General features: G+C 39.0%; 5 protein-coding genes and 1 long non-coding RNA gene across 7 annotated transcripts; 3 read left to right on the top strand and 3 right to left on the bottom strand.

Annotated features, from left to right (window-relative positions):
- The first annotated feature begins 1,395 nt into the window (after nt 1-1,395).
- LOC102705043 (probable magnesium transporter NIPA8) lies at nt 1,396-6,628 on the top strand. Of its 2 annotated transcripts, none has more exons than XM_015834142.2 (14): nt 1,396-1,556; nt 2,352-2,631; nt 3,307-3,394; nt 3,484-3,545; nt 4,169-4,254; nt 4,348-4,421; nt 4,836-4,938; nt 5,019-5,147; nt 5,259-5,358; nt 5,471-5,590; nt 5,687-5,777; nt 5,847-5,901; nt 6,011-6,110; nt 6,191-6,628. In XM_015834142.2, exons 2-14 carry the CDS (start codon nt 2,539-2,541, stop codon nt 6,350-6,352), a joined length of 1,263 nt encoding a protein of 420 aa, XP_015689628.1. In that variant the 5' UTR covers nt 1,396-1,556; nt 2,352-2,538; the 3' UTR covers nt 6,353-6,628. The 2 variants fall into 2 exon arrangements, with proteins under 2 accessions (XP_015689628.1, XP_015689629.1); XM_015834143.2 differs by lacking the exon at nt 1,396-1,556 and adding an exon at nt 2,162-2,249.
- A 2,316-nt stretch (nt 6,629-8,944) lies between these two features.
- Nucleotides 8,945-10,358, top strand: LOC102700869 (actin cytoskeleton-regulatory complex protein pan1-like). The gene has a single exon (XM_006648609.3). The coding sequence runs from the start codon at nt 9,047-9,049 to the stop codon at nt 10,070-10,072; it is 1,026 nt and encodes a 341-aa protein (XP_006648672.2). The 5' UTR covers nt 8,945-9,046; the 3' UTR covers nt 10,073-10,358.
- Nucleotides 10,359-11,754: 1,396 nt separating this feature from the next.
- LOC107303623 lies at nt 11,755-12,475 on the bottom strand. The gene is made up of 3 exons (XR_001549581.2): nt 12,285-12,475; nt 12,168-12,203; nt 11,755-12,044 (listed from the first exon to the last, which is right to left on the bottom strand). It is a non-coding gene; the product is annotated as an uncharacterized LOC107303623 (long non-coding RNA).
- A 16-nt stretch (nt 12,476-12,491) lies between these two features.
- Nucleotides 12,492-13,635, bottom strand: LOC102700595. The gene is made up of 2 exons (XM_040520611.1): nt 12,616-13,635; nt 12,492-12,533 (listed from the first exon to the last, which is right to left on the bottom strand). Exons 1-2 carry the CDS (start codon nt 13,633-13,635, stop codon nt 12,492-12,494), a joined length of 1,062 nt encoding a protein of 353 aa, XP_040376545.1.
- Nucleotides 13,636-13,974: 339 nt separating this feature from the next.
- On the bottom strand, nt 13,975-15,750 carry LOC107304552 (glutathione S-transferase T3-like). Its single transcript, XM_040520610.1, has 3 exons — nt 15,588-15,750; nt 14,825-14,841; nt 13,975-14,727 (listed from the first exon to the last, which is right to left on the bottom strand). Exons 1-3 carry the CDS (start codon nt 15,748-15,750, stop codon nt 13,975-13,977), a joined length of 933 nt encoding a protein of 310 aa, XP_040376544.1.
- A 6,565-nt stretch (nt 15,751-22,315) lies between these two features.
- On the top strand, nt 22,316-22,909 carry LOC102700309. The gene has a single exon (XM_040520609.1). It carries the CDS (start codon nt 22,316-22,318, stop codon nt 22,907-22,909), a length of 594 nt encoding a protein of 197 aa, XP_040376543.1.
- Nucleotides 22,910-25,205: the final 2,296 nt, after the last annotated feature.

The raw sequence follows: 25,205 nt of genomic DNA, 5'->3' as shown, positions 1-25,205 counted from the left end.
TTATTTTATAGAGCAGTAATTAAGAAACATCATAGCATATCAATATTACTATAATCAATATGAAATGTCGGTTTATAAAAGCATATCAACACTTACGAACTCAATGATTAAGTGTAACGTTGATATTTATGATTTTATCAATTATTTTTAAGAGGGTTTTATCCATCTATTATATCATCGCCTAGCACGTACCCAACGACGCATTATTGCAGCAAATATATGATTTTACCTCTCTAAACTCGTATTCTGTTGAACCATTATGTCCTTTATGTTTCTACTGTTGGCCAGTAAGTGAAGCGTAATATAAGTAGATAAAAAATCTTTGATCAAATTTGGTAACAATTTAGATTCATTTCTTATACTAGCAAAGAGAGTACCATATCATGAGTACCGGTAGATTGCTAAGCGCATGTTCATGTAAGCCGGGAAACAGCTCAACCAAAGAGTTGGTTCAAACACCCAGTGAACTCGTTGTACCGCTGGGAATCAGATCGTCAACAGTAAAGTAAATGTTCCAGAGTAGCTGCAATTTTTTTTTGTCCGATCTGCACCAAACATGATCCGATATATGGAAGGGCGTTTTGGTTAATTATTTGAAGTAGAAACATTTGATTAGGTTGGTATGCAAGCCGGGTTCAATGACGACAAACGAATGTACAGGGACAACGTATTAGCTGCGCGTGCAAAATACATGAAAGTTTAAAATTATATGGGTTTTACAAAGTCCAGTACCATCGTAAATTCTTTTTTTTTACATAGAGATTTCGTTGTTTTGGATATGCTGTGATCGGTCATAACAATTGTAGTGAATCTCATGCACAAATGGCACGTTCCAAATTAATGAAGTGAAAAGGAATAATTCTAGAGGGAAAGAAAAAAAAAGGAAAAGAGAGAATACTTTTTAAAGTGGCACATAGCAACAAAAAAATTGGTGGTCTAGGCAGAAAGGAAAGGTGAACCTCCATTCTCCAAGGTTGGTAGCTTAGCTTAATTGACCCTCAAAGCTAGCCAAAAAAAAATTAGGTACGAAGCAAAACCAGACAAATCAAATTAAAGAAAAAGGACGACAGGACAATTGCAACCCCAACCAATTCTGAAACCTTTGTTTCAACAGGCAAAAAGGCACAAAAATAAATAAAATAAACAAAAAGAAAAAGACATAAACAAAATAAATAATAATAATAATAATAATAATAACGAAAATAGAAAAAGGAGGACCAGCCTGCACGGTAAAAGCTGTCGTCTGCGTGTCCGACCCCTCGCGACCGCCTTCCCCGCCGTCCGATCGAGATCGGACGGCCCCGGTGGGTCCCCAGCCACCCTCTGCCGTCTCCACCTGGCCTTCCTCCCCACGCCTCCCCTCCCCTCCCCTCCCCTCGTCTCGTCTTCCTCCTCCCTCCTCGTCCTCCCCACGTTTCCGCGCATTTCCGATCTCCGGCCGCGGCCCCCCTCCCGTCTCCTCCCTCCAGCTAGCTCGCGCGCGCGCGCGCGGTGGAGAACCCAGCCCTGCTTGAGCTCCCGGCTTCTTCTTCGGCGCCCCCACCTCCCCGTCGCAGGTGATTTGATCCGAGCGCCGTTGCGCTGTGTATGTTTTTTATTTCTGGGTGAATGGCGCTGTGCTGCGCGCGTTTACGCCCCCGCTCCCCTCCGCGAATCGTGTTTTTTTTTCTCGTGGGGATTATCTCGCTTGGCGCGTGATGTCTCGCGGGTTCGCTAGATCTGGGACAGGAATGCTCGAGGAGGGTCTCGCCTTTTTTTTTTCCCACCGTAAGGAAATCTGCGCCATTGCTCGTTTCCGGGTGAGATCCGGCGGGGTTGTAAATCCGCGTTTGGGGCTCGTCGTTAATAACAGATTTCTGTTCATTTGGGGTTTGCTCGAATTTTTTTGCGTTCTTGCTGTTTGGGGCTCGTCGTTTACTTTGGAGCAACTTGGGCAACGATTTGATGATTAATCGACCAGATGGTTGCGATTTAACGGGCGACGCGATCTGCATTTTGCTCCATAAATTGGGGAGTGACTCTTTTTACCTCCCTCGAGAGGTAGGATTGGTTGTTGCAATTTACCAGAAAAGGTAGTACAGTAATATAATAAAGATTAGGTAGTGAGAAGTGGACGGCCAGGGCAGCATTCCATTGTTAATCACAAAGCTAGTTGATGTCCCTGGGAATGTTCATTGGAAGATTCTATGCTGAAGTAGCATGGTGCTAGCCTCATGATTGTACTTTCTCGGCTTCTGCTGTTGTGCTAGGTCATCTATGAATGCCTCAACAAATAGTGCTCTTCTTGGATGCTAGTAATCCTGAGTATAAGTGGATGATTTGTTGATATGTCATTTGTTCCATTTTTGCAGGCTCCGTGTCTACCAAGATATAAGCTTCACAGTTTATTGAAAACCTGTGCCATACTAATTGGTGTGAACATTCACTCAAGTTTGCAAAGTATTTATTCCAAGACAAATGCAATGAGTTGTCATACAAGGGGCTTGTTGAAGGAATACAACATATATTTATAGGAGATTGCTTATATTGTTCTGATCCATGGGCGACTGGGTTATAGGAGCGTTGATCAACATTGTGGGGAGCGTTGCCATAAACTTTGGTACAAACCTTCTGAAACTGGGCCATGATCAGGTGCATATCCCATCTCTGAATTGGACTCTTACTTTATTAGTTTCTTTATATTTGCCAGTTTAGTTTATCCCTAGTGGCATTAGTCTGGGTTTCCATATGATCTGTAGTGTTTTCATCTTAATTGCTAATTTGGCTGGAGAAAATGTTCAGCTAATAACTTAGGATGACTCTAGCCCCCAATTCACTTAAGTAGGTTGTCTGCAATAACTTGTGCATTTGATATTAGTGGACAACACAGTAAATATAGCTTGATTCTTTGAGACAGTATTTGGTAACACAGCAGCTGATTCTTGTATACGATTTTGTCAAATTTTTTGTTCTTATCTGGGTATCTTATACTCCCACAAGTCATAAATATTTGACATTTAATCGTTTATGATAATATTTGTTCAAACTTTTAAAACCTTAATGATAAAGAACTTCTCAGATTCTTAGTTTGTAAAAAGAACTGTTAAGCATAGATTTGTATTGGAAATATTATCATAGTATTGTAAATATATTAGATCTTATAAACTTATTCTAATATAAAATTGATGGTCAAAGTTTCAAAAGTGTGACTGAATCTTGTCCGAAATGTCAAATATTTATGACCAGAGGGAGTAATACATTTGTATATTATTGGAAACAAATACTATTCAGGAATGTTTGTGATGGCTTTGTTTGTCTTATTTTTAGAGAGAGAAGCTTTCCACAACTACCAGCAATCAAGGAAATGACAAATTTGTTCCGAAATCAGTTATGCATTTCCAAACTTGGAGAATCGGTAATGTTTTCCCATAAAGCTTACTTATTCTAATATCGTTGATGAAATAAATAGAAACTGTAAGATTTTAATGCTAAAAACCTGTCCAGGTATACTTTTCTTTGCTGCGGGAAACTGCCTCAACTTCATGTCCTTCGCATATGCTGCTCAGGTTGGACTATTTTTAAGTTTTGAAAGCAAATTCACTAATTGCAATGAAGATATAGATGAAATAGACTTTGTTTTCCACACCCAATTCATGAATAAAGCTCTCTTACAAATTGTACATTTCACATCATTATATTGGATATTTTTGTGTAAACCATGACTCCTGGGTTTCTTGTTTGTTCTTTCATGTTGATGTTGACACTCTGCTCACATGAGACATCATACTTTATGAAAAAATCTAAGAAAAGTCATTAACAAATGACTAAGTCTAAGAAATACCATCGACAAAAGTGGGTTTTACAAAATGCCGTCGCCGTTAGGGTCCCATCCATCTCACGCCGTTAAATACACTGTTCACCTTATACAAAGTCGTTTGTATGATGGCATTTTATAGCACTTAACTGATATGGTATTTCTTAGACAAAGTTATTTGTATGATGGTATTTCGTAGCACTCGCATTCGTCGATGCCATTTCTTAGATATTATGTGTTTGTCAATAGCATTTGTTAGATTTTCTCTTACTTTATTAGTACTACTAATAATACGCAGTCATTAATTTTCATATCTACTCCAGTGTTGTGATTAATGTTGCTTGTAAACTGATTGTTTGTGTAATTTTACTGCAGTCGCTTCTTGCAGCTCTTGGATCGATTCAATTCGTATCCAATATTGCATTTGCGTACTTTGTGTTGAACAAGACCATTTCAGTGAAGTATGCTTGTTTTACTTGTTGGGATTCATATGAGGGAAACAAGTTCCAACAATTGGAATTATAGATTTATCAAAAGTTTGCTCTACTTTTCAGGGTGATGGTAGCGACGACTTTTATTGTATTTGGCAATATCTTCTTAGTATCCTTCGGCAATCATCAATCTCCTGGTATGAGTTACTCCACACATCATTGATCATTTTTATACTGAATATAGCTACAAAGTAATGCCTAATTTGAAATTTCATTTGGTTCTCCTGTTGTTATTTCAGTGGTGATTTAAGTTGCACATATTTTAAGATTCAAATATTTGACCAACAATTAGGCTAATTATATTATATATGTGTTTAATAATTAAAAAGTGGTGCCATTATATTTCTACTTCAATGTACTTTCAAATGGTCATGTTTTTTACCAACACATTGCAAGATAAATTTTACAGTTAAAGTTCAATTCAAAAGGACTGTTAAGTCATGTCATGCTTTAAAAGAAATTGATGGAGGGAGTATTTTACAATGTAGCTGTAATCTTATTTTATCTAAGTTCCCTGAGTGAATATTCTGATGCCATAATCATTTCAACAGTTTACACCCCGGAGCAGCTAGTTGCAAAATACAGCAATTTAGTTTTTGTTCTCTACTGCACGTCACTGGTCTTTGTGGTTGCATTCAATCAGTATCTTTACAGGTGAGATCTTGCTCATATACCCTAGTCTCTTCAAAATACAGAATCATATTCTTTCTGATCATTTAAAGAGCTTGTTGCAGGAGTGGAGAAACTATTCTTTCGGATAGTGCAAAGCATACTGGATCACATTGGCGGACATTGCTGCCATTTTCTTATGCTATTGTATCTGGTGCCATTGGATCTTGCTCTGTCTTATTTGCAAAATCATTGTAAGTTAAATCATATTTGATTGAGATCTACACTCTTTTGGTGCTGATTATTTATTTATTTTAATCTGATTGATATATGTTGTTTTCCTTCCTCTTTTTTCTTGCTATTAGGTCTAACATGCTGAGGCTAACAATGAGCAGCAGATACCAGTTCCATAGCTGGTTCACATACTCGATGCTTCTTTTGTTTCTCTTTACAGCTGGATTTTGGGTAATTAAGCTAATTGCAGGCACTAACCTAAAGCATTGTTCTTTAGACTTCTGTACATGACATTGTGATTTACCTTTTTTTTTCCTAATTTAACCTACTTTGTGTCGCGCAGATGGCAAGATTGAATGAAGGCCTATCTCTTTTTGATGCAATACTGATTGTTCCAATGTTTCAGATTGCATGGACCTTTTTCTCTATTTGTACAGGATTTGTGTACTTTCAAGAATATCAAGTGAGTTCCTGTTTGTGAAAATTGCCGTAAGCATGATTGCATGAGAATCTTGTATTGCTCAAACAGAAACTAAGGGCTTTGGGTTGCCTTCATTAGGTATTTGATACCCTGAGGATAGTGATGTTTGTATTGGGCATGACATCTGTCTTTATAGGCATCTCCCTACTGGCACCTGACGACAGTAAAGGTTTGTAAAGTTCACTGTCATGTCCTTTAACAGAAATATACATGATTTTAACTTGAAAATTCTTAGCAGTTGACACCAAAGATGGTTCTAGCGCCAACCAGGAACCCGCAATTGATGCAAGCAGGTTCTTGTTATTACTTGCACTAACATTATCAAGTTTCAACCTGTGTATTACTTAACTTTAGCTTGAAGGATTTTTCTGCCTTTCTCCTAAAACACTTGTATTGTTACAGACCTGGAAAGATGCAGATGGAGGAGACAGAAGTGGATGGTACTAGCTCCTTTACAAATTCAGTGAAAGTAAAAGCAAAACGCATACTGTCCAAGGCAAAGGTAATTTGCTTTTCTTGATAGAACTGATTCAGAAAAAAAGAAGAAAAAACTATATGCAAATCTGATGTTCTTCTTTGTAGTCGGCTTGCTCCATGTCACTTGGCCTTGGGGAGGAGACCATCAGCGCTTCTTCTGTGCTTGCGATGCCGATGGTCTCCTCAAGAACAACAGGTTTTAGAGGAAGTAATACCGACCGATCAAAGTACATTCCTTTGCGGTCGACCGACTGGGACAATCTATAGTTGATGATGATTTACAGGTATACAAGAGAAATGTTTACTTGGATGTTGCCAAGCGGATGCCAGTAAATTTTTGTTGCTTCCGGAAGGCAACTGTTTGTTCTACCCTATTAGTTTAGCTGTAACATGAGTGTATAGTTCAACAACATCCCTTCAAACACTGTCCATACCCATGTTGTATTTCTTGGAAACTTGTGCCTATACTACTTGTATAAACACGCCACAAATGTTAGAACAAACTTCAATGATTCAATTCACATCTTACTGTCATTGGTGTCCCAAGCAACTTTCGTTCTACTTTCGATCTTGCTTCTGCAGCATGCGTCCTTCCCAAATTATATGCAGGTTCATTTTGTAAAGAGCATCATCCTTCATGTCATCACGTGGAAAAGCTTCGGTAGTGACACGGAAAAACATACCAACTGTGTTTTCGTCTCTGGTTGTGTTTATAACCTGAATTTTCAATGTTAAATTTTGAGCTAATTTTAGGGTTTTCTTATAATTTATTTTTAGCCTTGACTTTTAGATATTAAAGAATACATATATGAATGTTTTATTAATAAATTAATTTTTGTTTATAAATATGTTTTTCATACAATCAATCACCCATAGCTTTCTGGCCAGCGGTTCGTTGGCAGGAAGGAAGCCAGGAATATCGAGAGCAGATACTTTTGTTACTACCTGTCAATGCAAATTAATTAATGACAAGTACAGCTACGGCTCTAATTGCATCAGTCCAGTGCAAAGTCTCTGAAGAAAGACGGCGATGTCTGTCGATTAGTTCGCCAATTAATCGTTGGCAATAGGCCACGTATAGTCCATGCCGTGTTAAAGAATCTTCTCTTTGTTTTTTTTCCTCTCGGGTGCTTTACGATGTGATATTAAATTATAGTATATTATTGATTTTATGGGTCTAATAGATAGGTTATATAGAAAACAAAAGTTTTTATTGGTTCTGTTTTTCTCGTAAACATGATGCACTGCATGGAAGAAAAAACAGTTGGCTTCTTTCATATCATCGTGGAGGGAGCGGTTGTTTTTTGAATTTACGAAAGTGCAAGCGTGTTATGCCCAAGAAAAGAGCGAGACAAACAATTGTGCTTTTTAAGTACTCTCTTTGTTAGATTAGAATCTTCTAGCATTTCAATAATATTGAAAGTACTATTTATCCTATCTATTACTTCTCACTCAACATTTTTCTCATTTTATCCGTAGCTACCTTCCCATTCGTATCTATTTCTTCATAATTAGTAGACGTTATAATCTTTTTTCTTAGCATTAGTCTCTGCTAAATAATCTAAAATGCTTACATTTAAAAAAAGGAATAAACATAATGTGTCATGTCAATAATATTGATAATGAAAACAAACCAATAAAGAGAGATGAAATAAGTTTTATCTAGATTAAACATGTGTACACTGTTTCCAATATAGTTCATCTTTTGATACTAGCTGTATATAAAAAATCAAAAACAAAACAATACTCTCTCCATTCAAAAAATGACTTTATTTTTAGCCTACCTCACACATATCAATATAAAAGCAAAAAAAAAACTTAAATGTTATTTCTTTTCCAAACTTCAATAGAACTGTCCAAAATTTAAAAACCCCAATGCATTTGTCATCCACTTTAACAAACTTCAATGCAATAATCGACAAATCAAGTTTTTTTTTTCTGGGAAGAGGGAGTATTCACATTCATATAAACATAAAATAGAAAAAGATACAACCTCCGGCTATAAATGGCCTTGACAAATCGATCGGGTGTACCGGCCGGTGTGTGGAGTAGAGTATTTTCCACGACACTGCGCGGAACGGCGGTGTCACCATCGTCGACGGGGCAAGTTTTTCCTGCAGCGCTCGTAACTCCGTGGTCCTGGAGGTAGGGGACACGCACAGCTTTCTCGCATGAATGAGTGAACACGCCCGAGGGAAGGGGAGACGAAGTCGCCCGGGTAACCAACCCTTCCGTGTTTGTTTGTCACACACACACACAAACATGCGTGACTTGTCTGTCACCCCACTGCCGGCTGTTAATTTCGTTCATGACCACGGTTTTAGCTCGGTTTTCCAGTGAGAACCTGCAAAAAAAAAATTCGACCTCAGTAGTTTAAAATTTTAGTTTAAATTCGTTTAAACTAAACCTGGTCGGTTTGTAAGCCGGTTTGTACCACACAACGAAGAGCCGCGTGACACGTAGGCGAACCGAAGCTTGCAGCCAATGCGCTGGCTGGCTGGTTGCGATGCTGACCGTGTCAAAGAGCCGAGCACCACCACGTCACCAGGGTCATCTTTTGACTTGTTTAAAGAAAAACAAAACAACATACTTACAAATAAATAATAATTTATAAATAAAATTTTTATATATGTTCTCTTAGCAATCTATAAGTAAAGGCTAATTTTTTTTAAAAAAATCTAAAATCAACCTTAAATTTTAAATTTAAATTTAAATTTTGGTAAATAACCATAAGCCGAGAAGGTAACAGACAGGCCGCACGCGCCCACCGGTCCTCCACCACGTCGTCGATGGCTGTCTCTCTCCGCCGCGACGCTTCTTAACCTCCTCGGCCGAAGCGCAGCGCGCGAACCACATCCTCCATCGCTCGCTCGAGATCTCTCTTTTTCGTTGGTCGATCTCCTCCTCCTCCTCCGGGCGTCTCGGGTTGGCTAGCTGCGCGCGGGGACGATCGGCGATCGAATGGACAGGTGGTGGCTGCAGCGGCGGCGGCCGGAGCCGGCGGCCATCGACATCACGTGGGTCTCGTGCAGGGGAGTGAAGTCGTCCGTCCCTTTCCACACGCCCTGCCTCTACGCCTCCATCTACGTGCAGCACGCGTCCTCGCCGTCCTCGTCGTCGTCGTCGTCGTGCGGACGGCGCGGGAACCGCGTCAAGACCGCCACCGACAGGACCGGCGGCGGGAACCCGGAGTGGGACGCGCCGCTGCGGCTCTACCTCCCCGTCGACTCCTCCTCCTCACCCGCGTCGTCATGCGGAGAGCGGGAATCGGCTGCCTCGATGGCGGCGAGCGAAAAGGAGGGCGGCCTTCTCGTGCGGTTCGAGCTCAAGTCGGAGGTGGCCGTGCTCGGGGACGTGCTCTCCGCGACCGCCGCCGTGCCTGTCGCCGAGCTCGTCGCGGACGGGACGACGCGCCGCGTGTCGTACCAGCTAACTTGGCCCGACGGCAAGCACCCCAACGGCGTCATCTCCTTCTCCTACGCCTTCCACGCCGTCGGGTCGTCGTCTTCGTCGCCCAATAGCGACGCCGACGACGACCGGAGCACCATCAGCAGCGAGTGTGACTCGTTCACTCCACCTTGCCCAGCCGCATCTAGAGCGATCACGACCCTCCCTCCGCCGCCGACGCAGTCCGCCTCCGCCACCGCGTCCCCGACGATGTACCCGGTGATAGACTGGCCGCTGACCGAGCAAGTCACACTCACGCCCTTGCTCCTTTACCCGCCGGCGAAGGTCTACCCTCCTCCGCCACCACCACCGCCGACCACTCTGCCGTTATTCCCGCCGCCGTCTCCGGCGTCCAGCATCTACCCGCCGACCGTGAGGGAGCCGGCGGTCAGTCGTAGCAGCATGTACCCGAGGGTAGACCTTGAGCCAGTGAGCTGCTACCCGCCGCCGCCACCGCCGCCGACGGCGGCAGCCATCTACGGCGGGGTATGCGGGTACGCGGCGGCGCCGGGGTGGGACGGACGGTGCTCGAACTGTTGAATGGCAAGTCGTCGCCGCCGTCGTTGCGCGGGCTCAATAGTTTCTTGATCCGTGCCACCCTCCCGCCTCGTTATTTTTTTCTCTTTTAAATTACTCATTGATTTGAGTTTAAATTTAAAATTGTTGTAATTATGAGTTCAAATATTAGGCAGAGGAGAATGCCGGCGGCCTGTAGTTCTTCAATGTGTCAATATACCCTTGCTACTGTATTTTGAGAAAATATACTATTGTTATTATATTGATCTTACTGAATATGACTTAGCTTAGGATTCTAATTTCTCGAGCAAGTGGCAACATCCCCTTGTCACCTCTGTGACTCTGTCTTCTCTCAAACACAGCGTATATGGTTCTGCAAAATACCTATTTTACAATATACAGTCTTATTTTCCGCTGATTATAAGCGTAAGCCAAATGACTTATGATTTACGGGTAAAATTTATTTATATATATATATATATATATAATCATCTAAAATCAAATGCTCGAAAATAAAGTACCATGAAGAAAAACCCTAAGGTCAATTTTAAAATTAAGTTTTAAATACTAAATTTTGGCTTATAAGTATAAGTAGAAAATGATGGGGGCATAAATTATATATACAGATTATAGTGATATCGTCCGCACCAAAATTGAAGTGTTAATTAGATTTATTTTTTGAAAAAAATTGACCGTAGGTACAAATTGTCAAACGTTGCCATGCCTACCTACCATATATATTGCCCAAGTGTGCCTAATAAATTGACAAATTGGTGGCCACGCTTCAGATAAAAGATTGGCAAAACAATGAGTCTAGCTATGACACGTGGGTCCAAGAGTAAGAAAATGGTGAGGATTTTTAACATTTTGCTACTATTTAACGATTGAGTTTAATCTCCCTCGCAACACTTTGTGAGAGAAGATTTGATAAATCTATTACCACTTACTCATAAGAGTAGCATAAAGTTAAATTTTTTGAAAATTGTGAAAAAATGTTGTGTTCTTTTCTAATCGAACATGACAGATTATCTGATTTTGTGATAACTATTTTATAATGTAAAGGATGGAATTAACTACTCAAAGTTGATTTTCAGAAAAATGTGAAATGAACAAACTTTTTGTTAAAAAAACTCATTTAATAGTTTGAGAAGTAAAAAATGAGAAAAAAATTAAGAATAATCTGGAGAAAGAAAACCAAAGTTTGGCAAAATGCGGTAGCCAACCAAACAACCACTTACACTATTAATATGCTGAAATTGTCCCTTTTTTCACTCGTGAGGCTGACAGTTGAGTTTAGGCTCAGGCCCGTAATTTCGCATCAAATACCCTCCAAATAAATGGGAAATGCATAATGTAGAGAGCTAGAGAGGAATGCACCAGTCGTTTGGCCTTCAGATTACGAGCATAAGGCCTCCTCCAACGGTAATCGCTAGTCGTAGCTATAAGATAGCTAAGAGACATCACTAAAGCCATTTTCTCTAATGGACCGTCGATTAGGTTGTCTCTTACTGGTATTATGGCAACATGCATAAAAGAGATAGGGGGGATAATCTGTACACTATCTCTGTGACTCTTTGTGTGTTACTACTCAACAGATCAAAGTATATAGACAGAAAATAAACATGTGAAATCAACTTGGTTAATACAGACCATTATCTCATCACAATATTACGATAAAGTGCAATTCTGTCAGATGCTAAAGAATATTATACTACTTGCACAGCAACTAGGTAACACAATAGGTATTATACGGTCACAAAAGAGAGTCGATGGGCATAAACTTGATAGCATCAGACAAATACAAACGATATTTCATTCCTTAAACAAAAGCAGCTACAAGCTAGACAGATGCTATCCAGATACAACTGCTAATTTCATTCATTAAGCAAAAGTAGCTACAAGCTACCGCTAATTTCATTCATTGAAGAATACCACCAAACGCTGGGCAACCTTAGACACAAGTGAAAATCACCAAAAGATAGACAATGTTGACCTCCTGTTAAATACAGAGGAAAAAAATACTTAATAAGTTTTGACAGCACCACACAAATAAATTAATATTGTTCGACCATAACAATGACCAAATCAAACACAGACCTTTAGGTTAAAAGGTTCATACCTAAGCAGAAGAACATGATCACTGGTATTCGCCTCCCTTAGAAAAGAAAAGGAACAAACTGTAAGTGAAGATGAGTTTAACATGAAAGAATTAAATGAAATGGATATTACTGCTTACATGAAAAATGAAATAATGACGGTTAATTATTTTGCCTGCTTTGGTATCGTTGCCAAATATGCTCAATTAAGTCATTTTTTAATTGAGAATGGATAGGTTTGGCTCGGATAGCAGCATTTCTTCTGCGCACACCGCTGAAACATGGGTGATTGCTACTTCCTCCTTGCACTTCTGGTGGAAGAGCAGTTGATGCACCTGGGATAGTATTTAAGTCAATAGGATGTTCTGCCATCTCTCCCTCATCTTCCACTATCATGTTATGGAGAATAACACAAGCTTGCATGATTTTTCGAATAACTTTTTGGCTCCATGATCGTGTTGGACGACGCACGATGTTGAAGCGAGCTTGCAGCACCCCAAAAGCACGCTCGATATCTTTCCGTTTCCCTTCTTGTTCCCTTGCAAATAGCTTGTGTTTCTCAAGTTGAGGGGACCTTATAGACTTTACAAAGGCTGCCCATTCGGGATAAATCCCATCAGCAAGATAATACCCTGTGTTGTACTCTGTCGCATTGATAGTAAATTGAACTCGGGGAGCTTCACCTTTTATTGCTTCAATAAAGAGAGGGGATTGGTTGAGCACGTATATATCATTGTTGGACCCAGGAATATCGAAGAATGCATGCCAGATATGAAGGTCATATGATGCTACAGCTTCAAGGATAATGGTTGGGTGTTTTTGGTCACCTCGGGTATATTGTCCCTTCCATGCCACTGGACAATTTTCCCATTGCCAATGCATACAGTCAATACTTCCTAACATCCCAGGAAACCCACGAGACTCTCCGATTTGGAGCAAACGCTCCGTATCCTCAATTGTGGGGCGACGCATGTACTTACTACTAAATACATCAATCACACCTTGCACAAAGTGTTCTAAGCACTCCAATGTAGTGCTTTCAGGAACCTTCAAGTACTCATCAAGTGCATCAGCAACAGTTCCATATGCAAGCATACGGATTGCTGCTGTGCACTTTTGCAATGGTGAGTGCCCAAGGCGTCTAGTGCAGTCTTCTCTTTGAGTAAAATAAGGAGACCACCTGCCTAGTTCTTCCACAATGTGTAAGAACAAATGCCTTCTCATTCGGAACCTTCTACGAAACATTGCATCCGAGTAGAGAGGATCTTCAGCAAAATAATCAGCCACAAGTTGCTCATGAGCTCCTTCACGGTTTCTATTGATGTACTTTCTTGGACCACTTATACGCCTAGATGGACCTTCATCAAATTTGGCAATAATCTTTGCATCGATTCGGCCGGCAAAAGAGTTTAGGACACTCTGCTCGGCCATGAACATATCTGGAGTGTAAATCTCAGCTGGGTCTATGGAATCATCGGACTCATCCGACATGTTTGCAGGTATGTTTTGCTAGACTAGATAGAAGGAATATGGGGGATATTATTTTGCTAGACTGGATAGAAGGAACATAGGGGAAAGAACTGAAGGGATACAGGAGAAAGAATGTTGGAATGGACAACATATATAGTGTCCATGGTCAACAATTTACAATGCATGACAGATTACAATGCATGGCAGATTGCAATGCATATTTAATTTCATGTTGATTAGCAGATTACAATGCATTATTAATTACATATTGACTGGCAGATTACAATGCATTTAATTTCATGTTGACCAGCAAATATTGCAAAAACAATAAATAGATGCCAGAAAAAAATTGCAGATACCTTAGTTAGTGTTGCCTAGTAGCTTGTCCTTCAAAATCTTCAAGCCTATCACGTGCTCAGCTTTCATATCATCAGCCATTTGACTGGTGTCCGTGGTCAACAATTTTTGATATGATTCCAACAAAACAGACTCCCTCCTAAGCCTTGCTGCCTCAACTTTTGCATCAGAAACACGTTGTTGGGTCTCTATAAATTCTTCATGTCTTTTGCTAGCTGCAACTTGAATATCCATGTACTTCTTCATATCTTCATGTAAACTAGGGTCATCATCTTTGAATTTTCCTTTGCTGTTTCGCTGTTTTTTAGCTTCATTCCTCCCCATTGGATGTTCCTTTTCTCCAATATCTTCTAGTCTTACTGTGTCTCCATCATCCAAACTCCTTTTGTTTGACTTATCAGGCTCCTCCAAGATTGAATGCCATTTGGGTTCATCACGAAGAATCTTCCAACAATGCAGAAGTGTGAATGGACCTTTTTTAGGATAGTCATCCGAATAAAATTTAAGTGCTATATCTTTCAGCTGGTCTTCTGAATATCCACTAGTATAAATTGAGGTGGCCTTTGCCCAAGAGGCACAGAAATATGCAACTGTTCTTTTAATTCTTTGCCATCGATCTTTGAGATGCTTTACTTCTCTTTTATGATTGACAGGTGTAGTGCTATTGTATAGTTCAATCATATCTGCCCAGTAACTCTCATTTCTCTTGCAATTTCCATTGATCGGGTCATTTGAGTGGTACAACCATGCACTCACCTTCAGATTAAATATAAGAATAGAATTAACATCATGTATTAGTAATGTTATAAAATAAAATTATTTAGTCCCTACCAATAGTTAGAATTTTACTTACCAGTCGTGAGTCCTCATCTATTTCATAGGGAGACGCTTTGCAGTTCTAACATCATCGCCATCGTCTACGTTAGTGACAGTTTTGAAATTTAACTTCGATATGCTTGAATTGGTCGTTGGTGCTCTAGGTGGCCATGGTGGTGGGAATGAAACATTTGGATGTGGTGGAATGAATGGTTGCTGACCAATTTGAAAATAACCTAGGAATTGGCGCAAGTCCATACCACTAAAAAATAGAGGACAAGATCATGACTGTAAGCAAAGATTAAAAAAAACATTGGGCTTCTTGACACAGAGAATAAAATTGAGCTTCTTATTACAATAGAGGTTTATTGATCTCATTGTAATTTTCAAAATAAATATAGACGGTTGTCATGGTGATCACTACCAAGTAAACTATATCCAACTGTAGTATGCAACAAAAAATTGTACAGAATAATTCACTAATTTTTTTCCATGAACAATTCAGAAACTATTTCCCAATTTTAATATATCTTTCTGGACTTATATCGGGATATGATTAACATGCTAGAAAGATTGAATACTTGTCAAATGAGTTAGTTTCCCACCAATCTGGTGATGATGCATAACCAAACAAATTGGTTTTTGGCATGGGTCCATTCGTCCATGCTGCAGAACAGAGAAGACATCATTAGTTTACTCTAAACACATGCAGATAGCCATGGCACCACAGGAAAACATCAGCACAACATATTGATTAGTGAAATTTCATTTGACTGCATTCCAATCCACACCATATTTACCTGCTTGGGCTTCCGGAGGCACATCCATGGCACCATCAATCTGAACGGAGGCAGCAATGCTACTGTCAAAACACCCAGCAACATCTGTAGCCGCTGCTGCCGCCACCGGCGGCGCTACTTCTCGCCTAGACCTGCGGCTCATCTTGCAGCGTGCATCGCCCATGCATAGAATGGCTAAGTTTCTGCCGCCTTCGTTAATAGCCCTAGCAATTAGTGAGGAACGGGATCCGTCGAGCAGGGGGAAAACAAAGGGGAAAAATAGAAGGGAGAGCGCAATCACCCGAGGGATGGCAGGAGAGAAATTGGCGCGTAGGCAAGGCGCGAGAGAGGATTTGGTGGGGGAATTGGCGCGCGCATCCGGGATGGGAGGGAGACGATGCGTCAAGGATCTAGGAAGGGAGGCGCATCGGATCTGTTATCGATAGAGCAAAAGATATTGTTGACGATAATGCCGACTCTTAGCGTCCTCGTTTTTTGTTCGCGATTAGCGAAGAAATAGTCGCTAGCTGGAGGATTTATTCCCTTCTCTCAGCTCCACATCATCAAAAATCCGATGTAATCGGTCGATATCGTCGACCGCTGGAGGAGGCCTAAGCGAAACATTTAAGTTTTATAGACTTAAGTTTAGAGATGATTTTGTCGTTAACTTTTTTACATATTTTATCTCTGTCTTTTTTTAAATTGTCGAGGACATATACTAACAGTTTCTTATAGATTATTTGTTCCCAAAAAAATCATTATAGCTTACAATAAGCATAAGCAAAACAATGAAAGATGAAATCGATGAATTCAAACATAGTTCAACGTCTATTTAAGTAAGAGCTACAGGATGTATCACTGTTCATTCACTCATTTCTATCTCCGGAAGTACTCTTTCCGATTTTTTTCTGACGTTGTTGACTTTTTGATCAACGACTCTTCGTCTTATTCAAAAAAATTATATAATTATTGACTATTTTATTATGATTTGGTTTATTACTAAAGTAAATTTAAGTATGATTTATAATTTTGTATATTTGGATAAAATTTTTAAATAAGACGAAAGATCAAATGTAAATAAAATAGTCAATAGTGTAAAAAAACGGGAGGGAGTATCGAGTTTAGATCTATGTATCTATATACTCTCAATATATAGTACACGGTGTAAATTCATTGGTATGTAGTATTTACTTTATTGTTTACCGAGATTATTATCATAGATTATTTACTTTATTATAGAAATAAATTAAATACATTAAAAGAAAACCCGAACCAATACCTTAAAATAACTGATTTAAGCGATGCAATAAAACAAAGTTTTCTCAGAAGTCGCGCGTACTTTTGGAAATATAGAGCAAATGCCCCGCTAGAATATATTCCGTTAAATGAGTTGGAAAAAATAGGGTACTATTTTATATGTCCACACTAGAACACGTTAACAATTTCACCGTCGTCTTTTCATTTTATGCTTATACTTATCAGTCAAAATTTAAGTTTTTAACCTTAAATTTAAAGTTGATTTTAAGTTTTTTTTATTATAGTTTATTTTTGTCTTTGTATTAAAATATCTAAAAACACCTATATAAATATTTTATTCATTAATTATTTTTATTTATAAATATGCTGTTTATTTTTTCATAAAAAGAAAAAAAAATGACCTCCTTGAGTTCACTTCTGAATCTTCCATTCGTGATATCGACTGCAAAACTAACAAGTGCAGGCTGCAAGTGGCGCCTGACTACAACTTACGCTAACCACGTTAACCCAATGATTAGAATAGTATCCATAATATTAAATAAGTTGTCATCTAGAATGAAAAATGACGTGGGAAGTGAATAAATGAGAAAAAAGAATAAAACCATGTCTTGCATGAGGGCATGTTCAACAGTAGAGCCCATTATAGGCTCTATCTCATGCCACGTCAGCAACAAGAGTCTATTTTATAATGACACGTACAAAGGTAGAATCAGGTGTTGTTTCTTTATTAATGCAATAAAATATTTTTTACTACGCTAGTCTCCTTTTTATACATTCTCATACAAAAAAGTTTCCTCTTATATATGCTAAGAGTCGACTCTAAGTCGTTGCCATGCATGGCAACAGCTTTTCTCTCTCCTTCCCTCTTTTTTCTCCACGTCACCAGATTTGCTTATGTGACGATTGAGAGAGTCAGCTAATAGACACCTTTGTACATGCCCTGAGACATATTTTCTACACAACATCCAAGATATCATGTGAGATAAGTAGCATTAAATTAAAGTATGAAATAGTGGTGTTTGCATTGATGAGTAGTATCTAGTACTAGTTTCTTGATAATATGGAGTTTATAAAAACTATATCTAGTGTTATGGGTTGGGAATGGCCTTAGCGTCAAATCAAAGGCTCCAACGACCGGCTTGGCAAAGTACTTGTTCTAGAACCAGGACCCAGGACTGGATCCGAGATTCTTGGTTGACCGAGTTCATGAAATAATCATCGTTTCAAATTAAAGCTCCAAATTATCGCAAATACAATTAGGTGTTTACATTCGTCAATTCGTACATATGTTAGGTAATCGGTGTAATTCTAACTTAAACTTTGATTTGACGAGCTGACAAGCGTACCAGTATACAGTTCGATGTCGTGTTCGTTCCAAAATACTTATATCGTTTTAGGTGGTATACTGCACAAGTACATACCATAGATAAAAAAAATTGTTTTCTAAAAAAACTACTTGACGTTTTTCTGTTTTTTTAGAAGCAGAGATTTTGCTAGGATGTGAAAGAAGACGAACGATCTACTTTTAAGTAGTAGAAAAATATATACTCTTTATTAGTATTGTCACGAATATACGAGTGCACTAGCACACATGTATGTGTGTATCTTCCATGTACGTATAAAAAGAAATTTGGAAGACGAAATGAACCAAATGAGTAACTGACAAGTTTTTTTTTTTTTTTTTGCAACTCCTACTAGTCCTGCCTTCTAATTAACATATTAGTTAGATGGGCTGTATATTGGAAAGCCCTGAAACAAAATGAGCCCATGGGAGGTTGAAAAAATGGCTTCGCTTATCACAACAAAAAGGTCAGATGGGCGTCAACAGCCAATTGATGGCAGGCCATAAATAGGCCTCGAACTATAAGCGTTTCAGGATTACCATACAATCCCTATAGGAGCCTTTGAAATAAATGATTGAATTCTATCACTTATTTTGGAGAAACATATGCATGAGGTGGAATCTCATGTTACGTTCTTCCTATTATTCTAAATTCCAACTTATATGTGAAAGGTCACATGGCCCAGTGATTATAATGACCTGAGTAGCATCTAAGTTCCTTTGAGGGGCTAAGTTATATGCAATCGGATATAAAGGCTGGGTAAAATACCCTTCTCTAAAAAAATATTCGTGTGTTTCTCTCCTTTGTCAATCAAACGACGGTGTTAGAACTTTCTTGTGTTACCATTCCTGTAGAAATTCAGCGAGCATGACATTTTATTTCTATATTTTTCTTATCCCTACGTGTTATTAAAACTGAGTTTCAAAGGGGCACATTTTTGCACACATGACAAAACAAATCAGTCCTCAAAACGAAAAACAACTGATGATCCATTGCAGTGATTTTAGGACGATCCTGCATCAATTACTCACATTTTGAAAGCTAAACTTCTCATCCTGCATGATCAATCGAAATGCACAATGACACTACGTAGAAAAAAGAATAACAAAATTGCAAGCCAGATTTCTAATACTGCCTCAGTGATTTAACAGATAGCGTCGCTGATTTTTCACCATATGTTTAACCATTTTTCTTATTTAAAAAACTTATGTAATTATCATTTATTTTATTGTGATTGGATTTATTACCACATGTATTTTAGTTATAACTTAAATTTTTACATATTTACACAAATTTTTAAATAAAATAAATGGTCAAATATATGATAAAAAGTCAACAGCGTGACAATCTATTTAAATACAGAGAGAATACTATATGCGATTAAATTATTAATCCAAAAGCTCAACTCAGCACCCGTGCCTCTTGATTTATTTATCTACACGCCTCTGACCAAAGCTTTCCGCAAGATGTCATAAGATGACGATAAGTATCATATCACACGGAGTAATTTAGGTAAGGGTCAGAAACCCAATACACGCACCGCAGGAGAGAAAAAGCACAAATTTAGCTTTGGGTTGCGATGAAATCAAGCAAACACCCCCTCCATTTTAATAATGCGTACATGTCATTTTAGATAATAAAAATAATACTGTCGCCAAAATTCATCTTTTAGCTATAACTTTCCATTATAATATATTATAATAGATAAATAAGAATTTTACTTTTATGAAAATATTTTTAAGGGTTATCTACACCTATTTTAGTGTAATAGTCAAAGTTTGACTCGTTAAAAAACGGCAAGAATAATTATCAGAAGTAATTAATCTGGACCCGGACATGCACACAGCTGCATGCAATTGCAATGATTTCAGCTTTTGATCATATAGAGCCCCTGGTCTTCAGGCCGTTCTCCAGCATCTTCTGCTCAAGCAACTTGTCTAGCTGTTTCATGCAAATTGGCATATATAGCTAGCTTACAATTAGTTAATTAGCTAGCTTATAATTAGTTACTAGCTAGCTAGCTCTTAATTGTTTGCTTAGCTGTGGGCGGGCCATCGAGAATGTTTATGTGTGATTTCTTCGATCTTTTCGGCGTGCTCGGCCGGTTTGTACTGACAAGTGTGTGATTAATTTGCTTTTCCGAAAACTGATGGAGTACGTGCAGGTACTCGTAATCGTCATGGCCAAGCGCCCAAGCCTCTCTCTTTTTTCTCCCCTCCCGATCATTCTTAAAAGAAAACCAACCGCGTGTGTCAGTGTGTGCTATGAGTGCCTTTTTTTTTTTCCGTCTAGAAACGTAGTTTGATTTTTTTTATCTGATTTATATATGTTATGTATAAGCCACGTATGTATACTCTATCGTACACTGAACATCTATGTCTCGAACATTTCAAACTTCTCATGTTCTCAATTAAATTGTACTTCTTCTGTTTTTTATATAACATCATTGACTTTTAAATCTAAATTTTAACTGTTCATTGTATTTAAAACTTTTATTCAAATATGCACAATTATAAGTCATATTTAAAATAACTATAATAATAAATTAAATTATAACAAATTAATTAATAACTTAATTTTTTTTAGTAAAACCAATGGTCAAACATAAACTTACAAATCAATAAAAAATCAACAGTATCATATAAAACGAAGGAAGTAAAACTTAAGCTTTATAATATCCATCGTTTTAGATAAAAGAAGGTAGTCTATAAAAAACAACTTTAAGTATTATATTCTATTGTAATATATATATATATAGAAATTAAAAATATATGATTTTATTAAATTACTTATCAATATTACTCTACTACACGTTTTAAAAGCACATATTCTAAAGTTATTCATAGTACAAATTCCAAAAGTTTGATATCAATCTTATCAAAATGTCAAATGTTATGGAACTATAGAGAGTATTACACATTCGTAGTTTTACCATTGATCAGTCATCTAATTTTTTTTATAAGCTCATATTTGTGAGACCCATGCTAAAAATACAATTTTGGAAAAAAAATAAGTTAGAGCATTATTTAATATTTCGACTAAACAAAAAGAATGGCATGAAAGTTGTTGAATGTTGATCTAGTTGTATCTAATGTAATGATAGGTAAGGATGCATATATGGCCTCTCATATACATTGCTGCCTACCAATTTGTAACAGAGTTTAACAAAAACAAAATTAAATCAAGCGATGAGGGTTGCAGCATTTCATTTACATACTTCCCATGCAACCACAGTCCACAGTTATGATTTTTATAGTATGCTAGTTGGATTGTTAGCCGCAATCAAAATTTAAATTTTAAAGATAACTAATTCTAAATTTAATTTTGAGTTTTTCTATCGTAGTTTATTTTGTAGCATTGATTTTTATCACCTCCATTTAAAAAATATAAGTATTTTTATATTGTTTAGTATAGACTAAGGAGATATTAAAATATTCCCTTTTAGGTATCTCAGTGATCAATTTTTGAATTTTGAATTGATTGGATTATCTTTCTAGACATCTGATTGGTTTTGTAATAATTAGAATGATTAAAATAATGAGAATTAGTGCACAAATGCTTATATTATGATATAAAATTTAAATCCTAAAAATACTTACATTTTAGAACAGCGTGAGTAAATTACTTATAAATACATGAAAGTTTTACCCATAATTAAATTACGTTATTTTTTGGTTGGTTCATTATTTTCTTTTGGACGGCCTATCATGATCGATCTCGATCAGCCTAGCTACTACTTATTCAGGCTTTAACTTAGTTTTGTCACATTTACCAATGTAAGAGTTGTTTGTATGAAAACAATTAACCGAAAGCAAATGCGATCGCGCCAAGTTGCATCACTAGCTAGCAATACCACCACGACGAGCAAGTTACGTACCTAGCTGCAAACTAATTTGTGGCCAGCTCGCCTCAGCTTGCTTCACCCATTCACCAAACCTTTCTTGCCCCGAAATCATGCAAGTGCAAGTGCCATCTATGGCTTTCTTCTCAATTCTCTCTCTCTCTCTCTCTCTCTCTAGACGATCGATGAGCTATATATGGACATTGTGCTTGACCAGGTACAGTCTCAGGACATAGATTCCTCATGTTCTCAGGTACATACATGTAGGCTAGCTCGGTAAAACCCTAGCTTGCTCGCTCGCGGCTTCTATGGAGGCTCGGCGTTGCCGGCGCTCCGGCGGCAGCGCGGCGGCAGGGACGACGAGGAGGCGGCTGTGCAGACTGCTCGCCCTCGCCGGCGACTACCTCAAGTATCTGTTCATGAAGCGGGGCCGGCTCCTGGGCAGGGTGGCGAGGAGGGCCCTCGCCCAGCTGGTCCTGCAGTCGTCGTCATCCGGCGGAGGAGGAGGCCATGTCGGCAAGCGACGCGGCCTCGCCCAGGCGGCGCAGCCGTGGCCGCCTTCTTGCGCGCCGGCGCTGGCGGAGCGCGAGTTCTCGTGCAGCAACAGCCCCAGCCCGGCGTTCCTCGCGGCGAGGAGGCTGCGGTCACGGCTGAGGCGCGGCGCCTGCTCCTCCTGCTTCGGCGCGCTCCGGCCATCGTGCGGGTCGGCAGCGACGTCGACAGAGGCGGCCGCGGCGGACGAGGAGGACGAGGAGGAGGAAGAGGAAGTTGACGACGGCGGATGGGCGCGCGGCATGGAGCTCGACGTGGACTACAGGGCGGAGGAGTTCATCAACATGTTCTACGAGCAGCTCAGGGCGCAGAGCTTCCAGGCCGCGCTTTGCCACTGCCGCTCGCCATGACGGCGACATGGACGTACGTACGAACGATCGAGAGCTTTTGTGTCCGGCCGGCGTTGTGACTTGTGAGGGTGGCATCTGTGTCTAAGTGTACGACTTCAGTACCGCGTCTCTCTCTAATGTATCTGCAGTGTTTGTAACTTGTAAGCGTATGCGTAGAGTGTACATACGTTATCTGTGTCATCGATCTGGTCGAGTACATATATGAATAAAAGAGTTGCAGAGTACTCCCTCGGTCCAAAAAAAACAAACTTAGGAGAGGACGTGACCTTCGTTCGTCCTGACTCATTGTTTTAGAAGAGAATATGTAGGTTTATTTTTTATGGAACGGAGAGAGTATAAAACTATCATGGGTATGCCTATTTAAACGCTCACGACTCACAAGTTACATAAACATTAAACCATCCTCCATGGTTGACCAAAAGGCTTGAGGCTCGACGGCCCAGCCCACAGCACAACGTTTTGGCCCAACCTAGGAACGACACGTCCCAACTCAGTACGGCCCAATTGTTGGGCCAAGGCTAGGCCTTTGACTTGGCACGATGGGATGGGCTGGCCAGGCATGGCATGGTCCAAAGGTCAGGCTTAGGCCAACCATATAAAATATGACCCAAAGATATAAGAGATATAATATAGATTTATTTTAGTCATGCATATAAGAGAAAATCCAAAGAGATAAGTGAGGCAAAAATAGAATTTTTCAAGTGAAAGCACGGTGGACTAGTCTATACATGATTATCAATTGATTTAGACGTGAAATATTGAATACAGATCTGGGGATGAAGCAATAGGTCCCTTCTCTCATCTCTTAGTTCAAACAGGGACCTTATCCCCCCCTCCCCAGTGAAAACCTCAATGTTGAAAGCCCAAATACTTAGTGAAAAAGACCATCAATGCCATTAGGAATAAGTTCATTTGAAGTCTCTTAACTCGGTAGTGAGTTTGACTTTCGTCCCTGAACTACAATACCAGATATAATAGGTTTCTCAAATATCAAAACTGGTGCAAAACATGTCCCAAGACGGCTTGGATGGTGGTTTCGATTGACGTGGTGCCTATGCGACTGGTTTGACTCAGTCCTCGTACTACATGTTAGTGACATGGCAATGAAAGAAAAATATAAAACTTTTAAAAAAATGTGTGTCCTCTGCGGCGATACCGTATCGATTCTCTCGATCTCCGACGAATTCGTGAGGACAGAGAAGAGAGTGGATGAAGTGGAGAAGGTGGGGCCTACCGACATGTAATTTAAATTTTATCATTGGACTGTCATGTGGGCCCATATATTTTGTTTTATTTTAATTGTTAATTTTTTCATATTCCACATAAGGACGAGTACTAAGTCAAACCAATCATGTAGACACCACGTCAGCCAAAGGCACCGTCCAAATCGCCTTAGGACTTATTTTGCACTGATTTTAACAGTTGAGGGACCCATTCTATCTGGTTTTCTGCTTAGGTGACGAAAATCGGATTCGTTAATAAAATAAAGAATCTCAGATGAACTTGTTGCGTACCATTACATATCACCAATTCCGCCGTCCATAGCCTATCCAGCCCGTTTGACGACCACGGTGGCCCAACCGCCCAACATGTTGCTATGCTGCTCGCATGCCTCCAATCTGTAGACATGAAACAGTATTTTTTTTTTAAGAGAGCACTGAAATTCGTTTATTTTTCTCTTATCACTGTAGGGCTTGTTTGGTTACTATCGTTCTGTTTTTTCTTGTTGCACGAGAGATGATCACGCAGAGCGAGTTATATATCATCCGTGAATGAAATGGTACACGGATCTCCAGTGTTATAAAAAATAATAAATCAAGTCTCCCTCCGTTCATAATGTAAAATGTTTGACTTTTCTTCTCATAACGTTTGACCATTCGTCTTATTCAAAAAATTATAAAAATATCATTTATTTTGCTTGTGACTTACTTTATTATCAAAAGAACTTCAAGTACAATTTATCATTTTTTATGTTTATACTAAATTTTTGAATAAGACGAATGATCAAACTTTAGAACTAAAAAAGTCAAACATTTTATATTATGAAACGGAGGTAGTATCAGTTATTACAAACTTGAAGAATAAATTAATATATTTTCAAAACAACTTCTAGATATATTTTAAAAAACAAATCATTTGGCAGTTTGGAAAAACGTGTTCATAGAAATGAGGTGAGTTCTCACCCTATCCCTTACCACCTTATTTGGTAAAACGATAAACCAACGAAAGAAGTTAACGTTTAGCGCGTTTACAATTTTTTTAGATAATTTGGCATTTGGTGTGAACCGAACATCTA

The sequence above is a fragment of the Oryza brachyantha genome, chromosome 2 (genome assembly GCF_000231095.2).
Source record: "Oryza brachyantha chromosome 2, ObraRS2, whole genome shotgun sequence".
Classification (NCBI taxonomy): domain Eukaryota; kingdom Viridiplantae; phylum Streptophyta; class Magnoliopsida; order Poales; family Poaceae; genus Oryza; species Oryza brachyantha.
This window is presented reverse-complemented; position numbering and strand designations above follow the sequence as displayed.

What these genes read in the sequence shown, in the direction of transcription:
- LOC102705043 (XM_015834142.2), top strand. Translation starts at nt 2,539, where the DNA reads ATGGGCGACTGGGTTATAGGAGCGTTGATCAACATTGTGGGGAGCGTT. An exon ending in TGAAACTGGGCCATGATCAG is followed by an intron (nt 2,632 to 3,306) that starts GTGCATATCCCA and finishes TCTTATTTTTAG; the next exon opens with AGAGAGAAGCTTTCCACAAC. An exon ending in GCATACTGTCCAAGGCAAAG is followed by an intron (nt 6,111 to 6,190) that starts GTAATTTGCTTT and finishes TCTTCTTTGTAG; the next exon opens with TCGGCTTGCTCCATGTCACT.
- LOC102700309 (XM_040520609.1), top strand. Translation starts at nt 22,316, where the DNA reads ATGGAGGCTCGGCGTTGCCGGCGCTCCGGCGGCAGCGCGGCGGCAGGG.
- LOC102700595 (XM_040520611.1), bottom strand. Translation starts at nt 13,635, where the DNA reads ATGTCGGATGAGTCCGATGATTCCATAGACCCAGCTGAGATTTACACT. An exon ending in TGCAAGCTCGCTTCAACATC is followed by an intron (nt 12,534 to 12,615) that starts GTGCGTCGTCCA and finishes ATAACATGATAG; the next exon opens with TGGAAGATGAGGGAGAGATG.
- LOC107304552 (XM_040520610.1), bottom strand. Translation starts at nt 15,750, where the DNA reads ATGGGCGATGCACGCTGCAAGATGAGCCGCAGGTCTAGGCGAGAAGTA.
- LOC102700869 (XM_006648609.3), top strand. Translation starts at nt 9,047, where the DNA reads ATGGACAGGTGGTGGCTGCAGCGGCGGCGGCCGGAGCCGGCGGCCATC.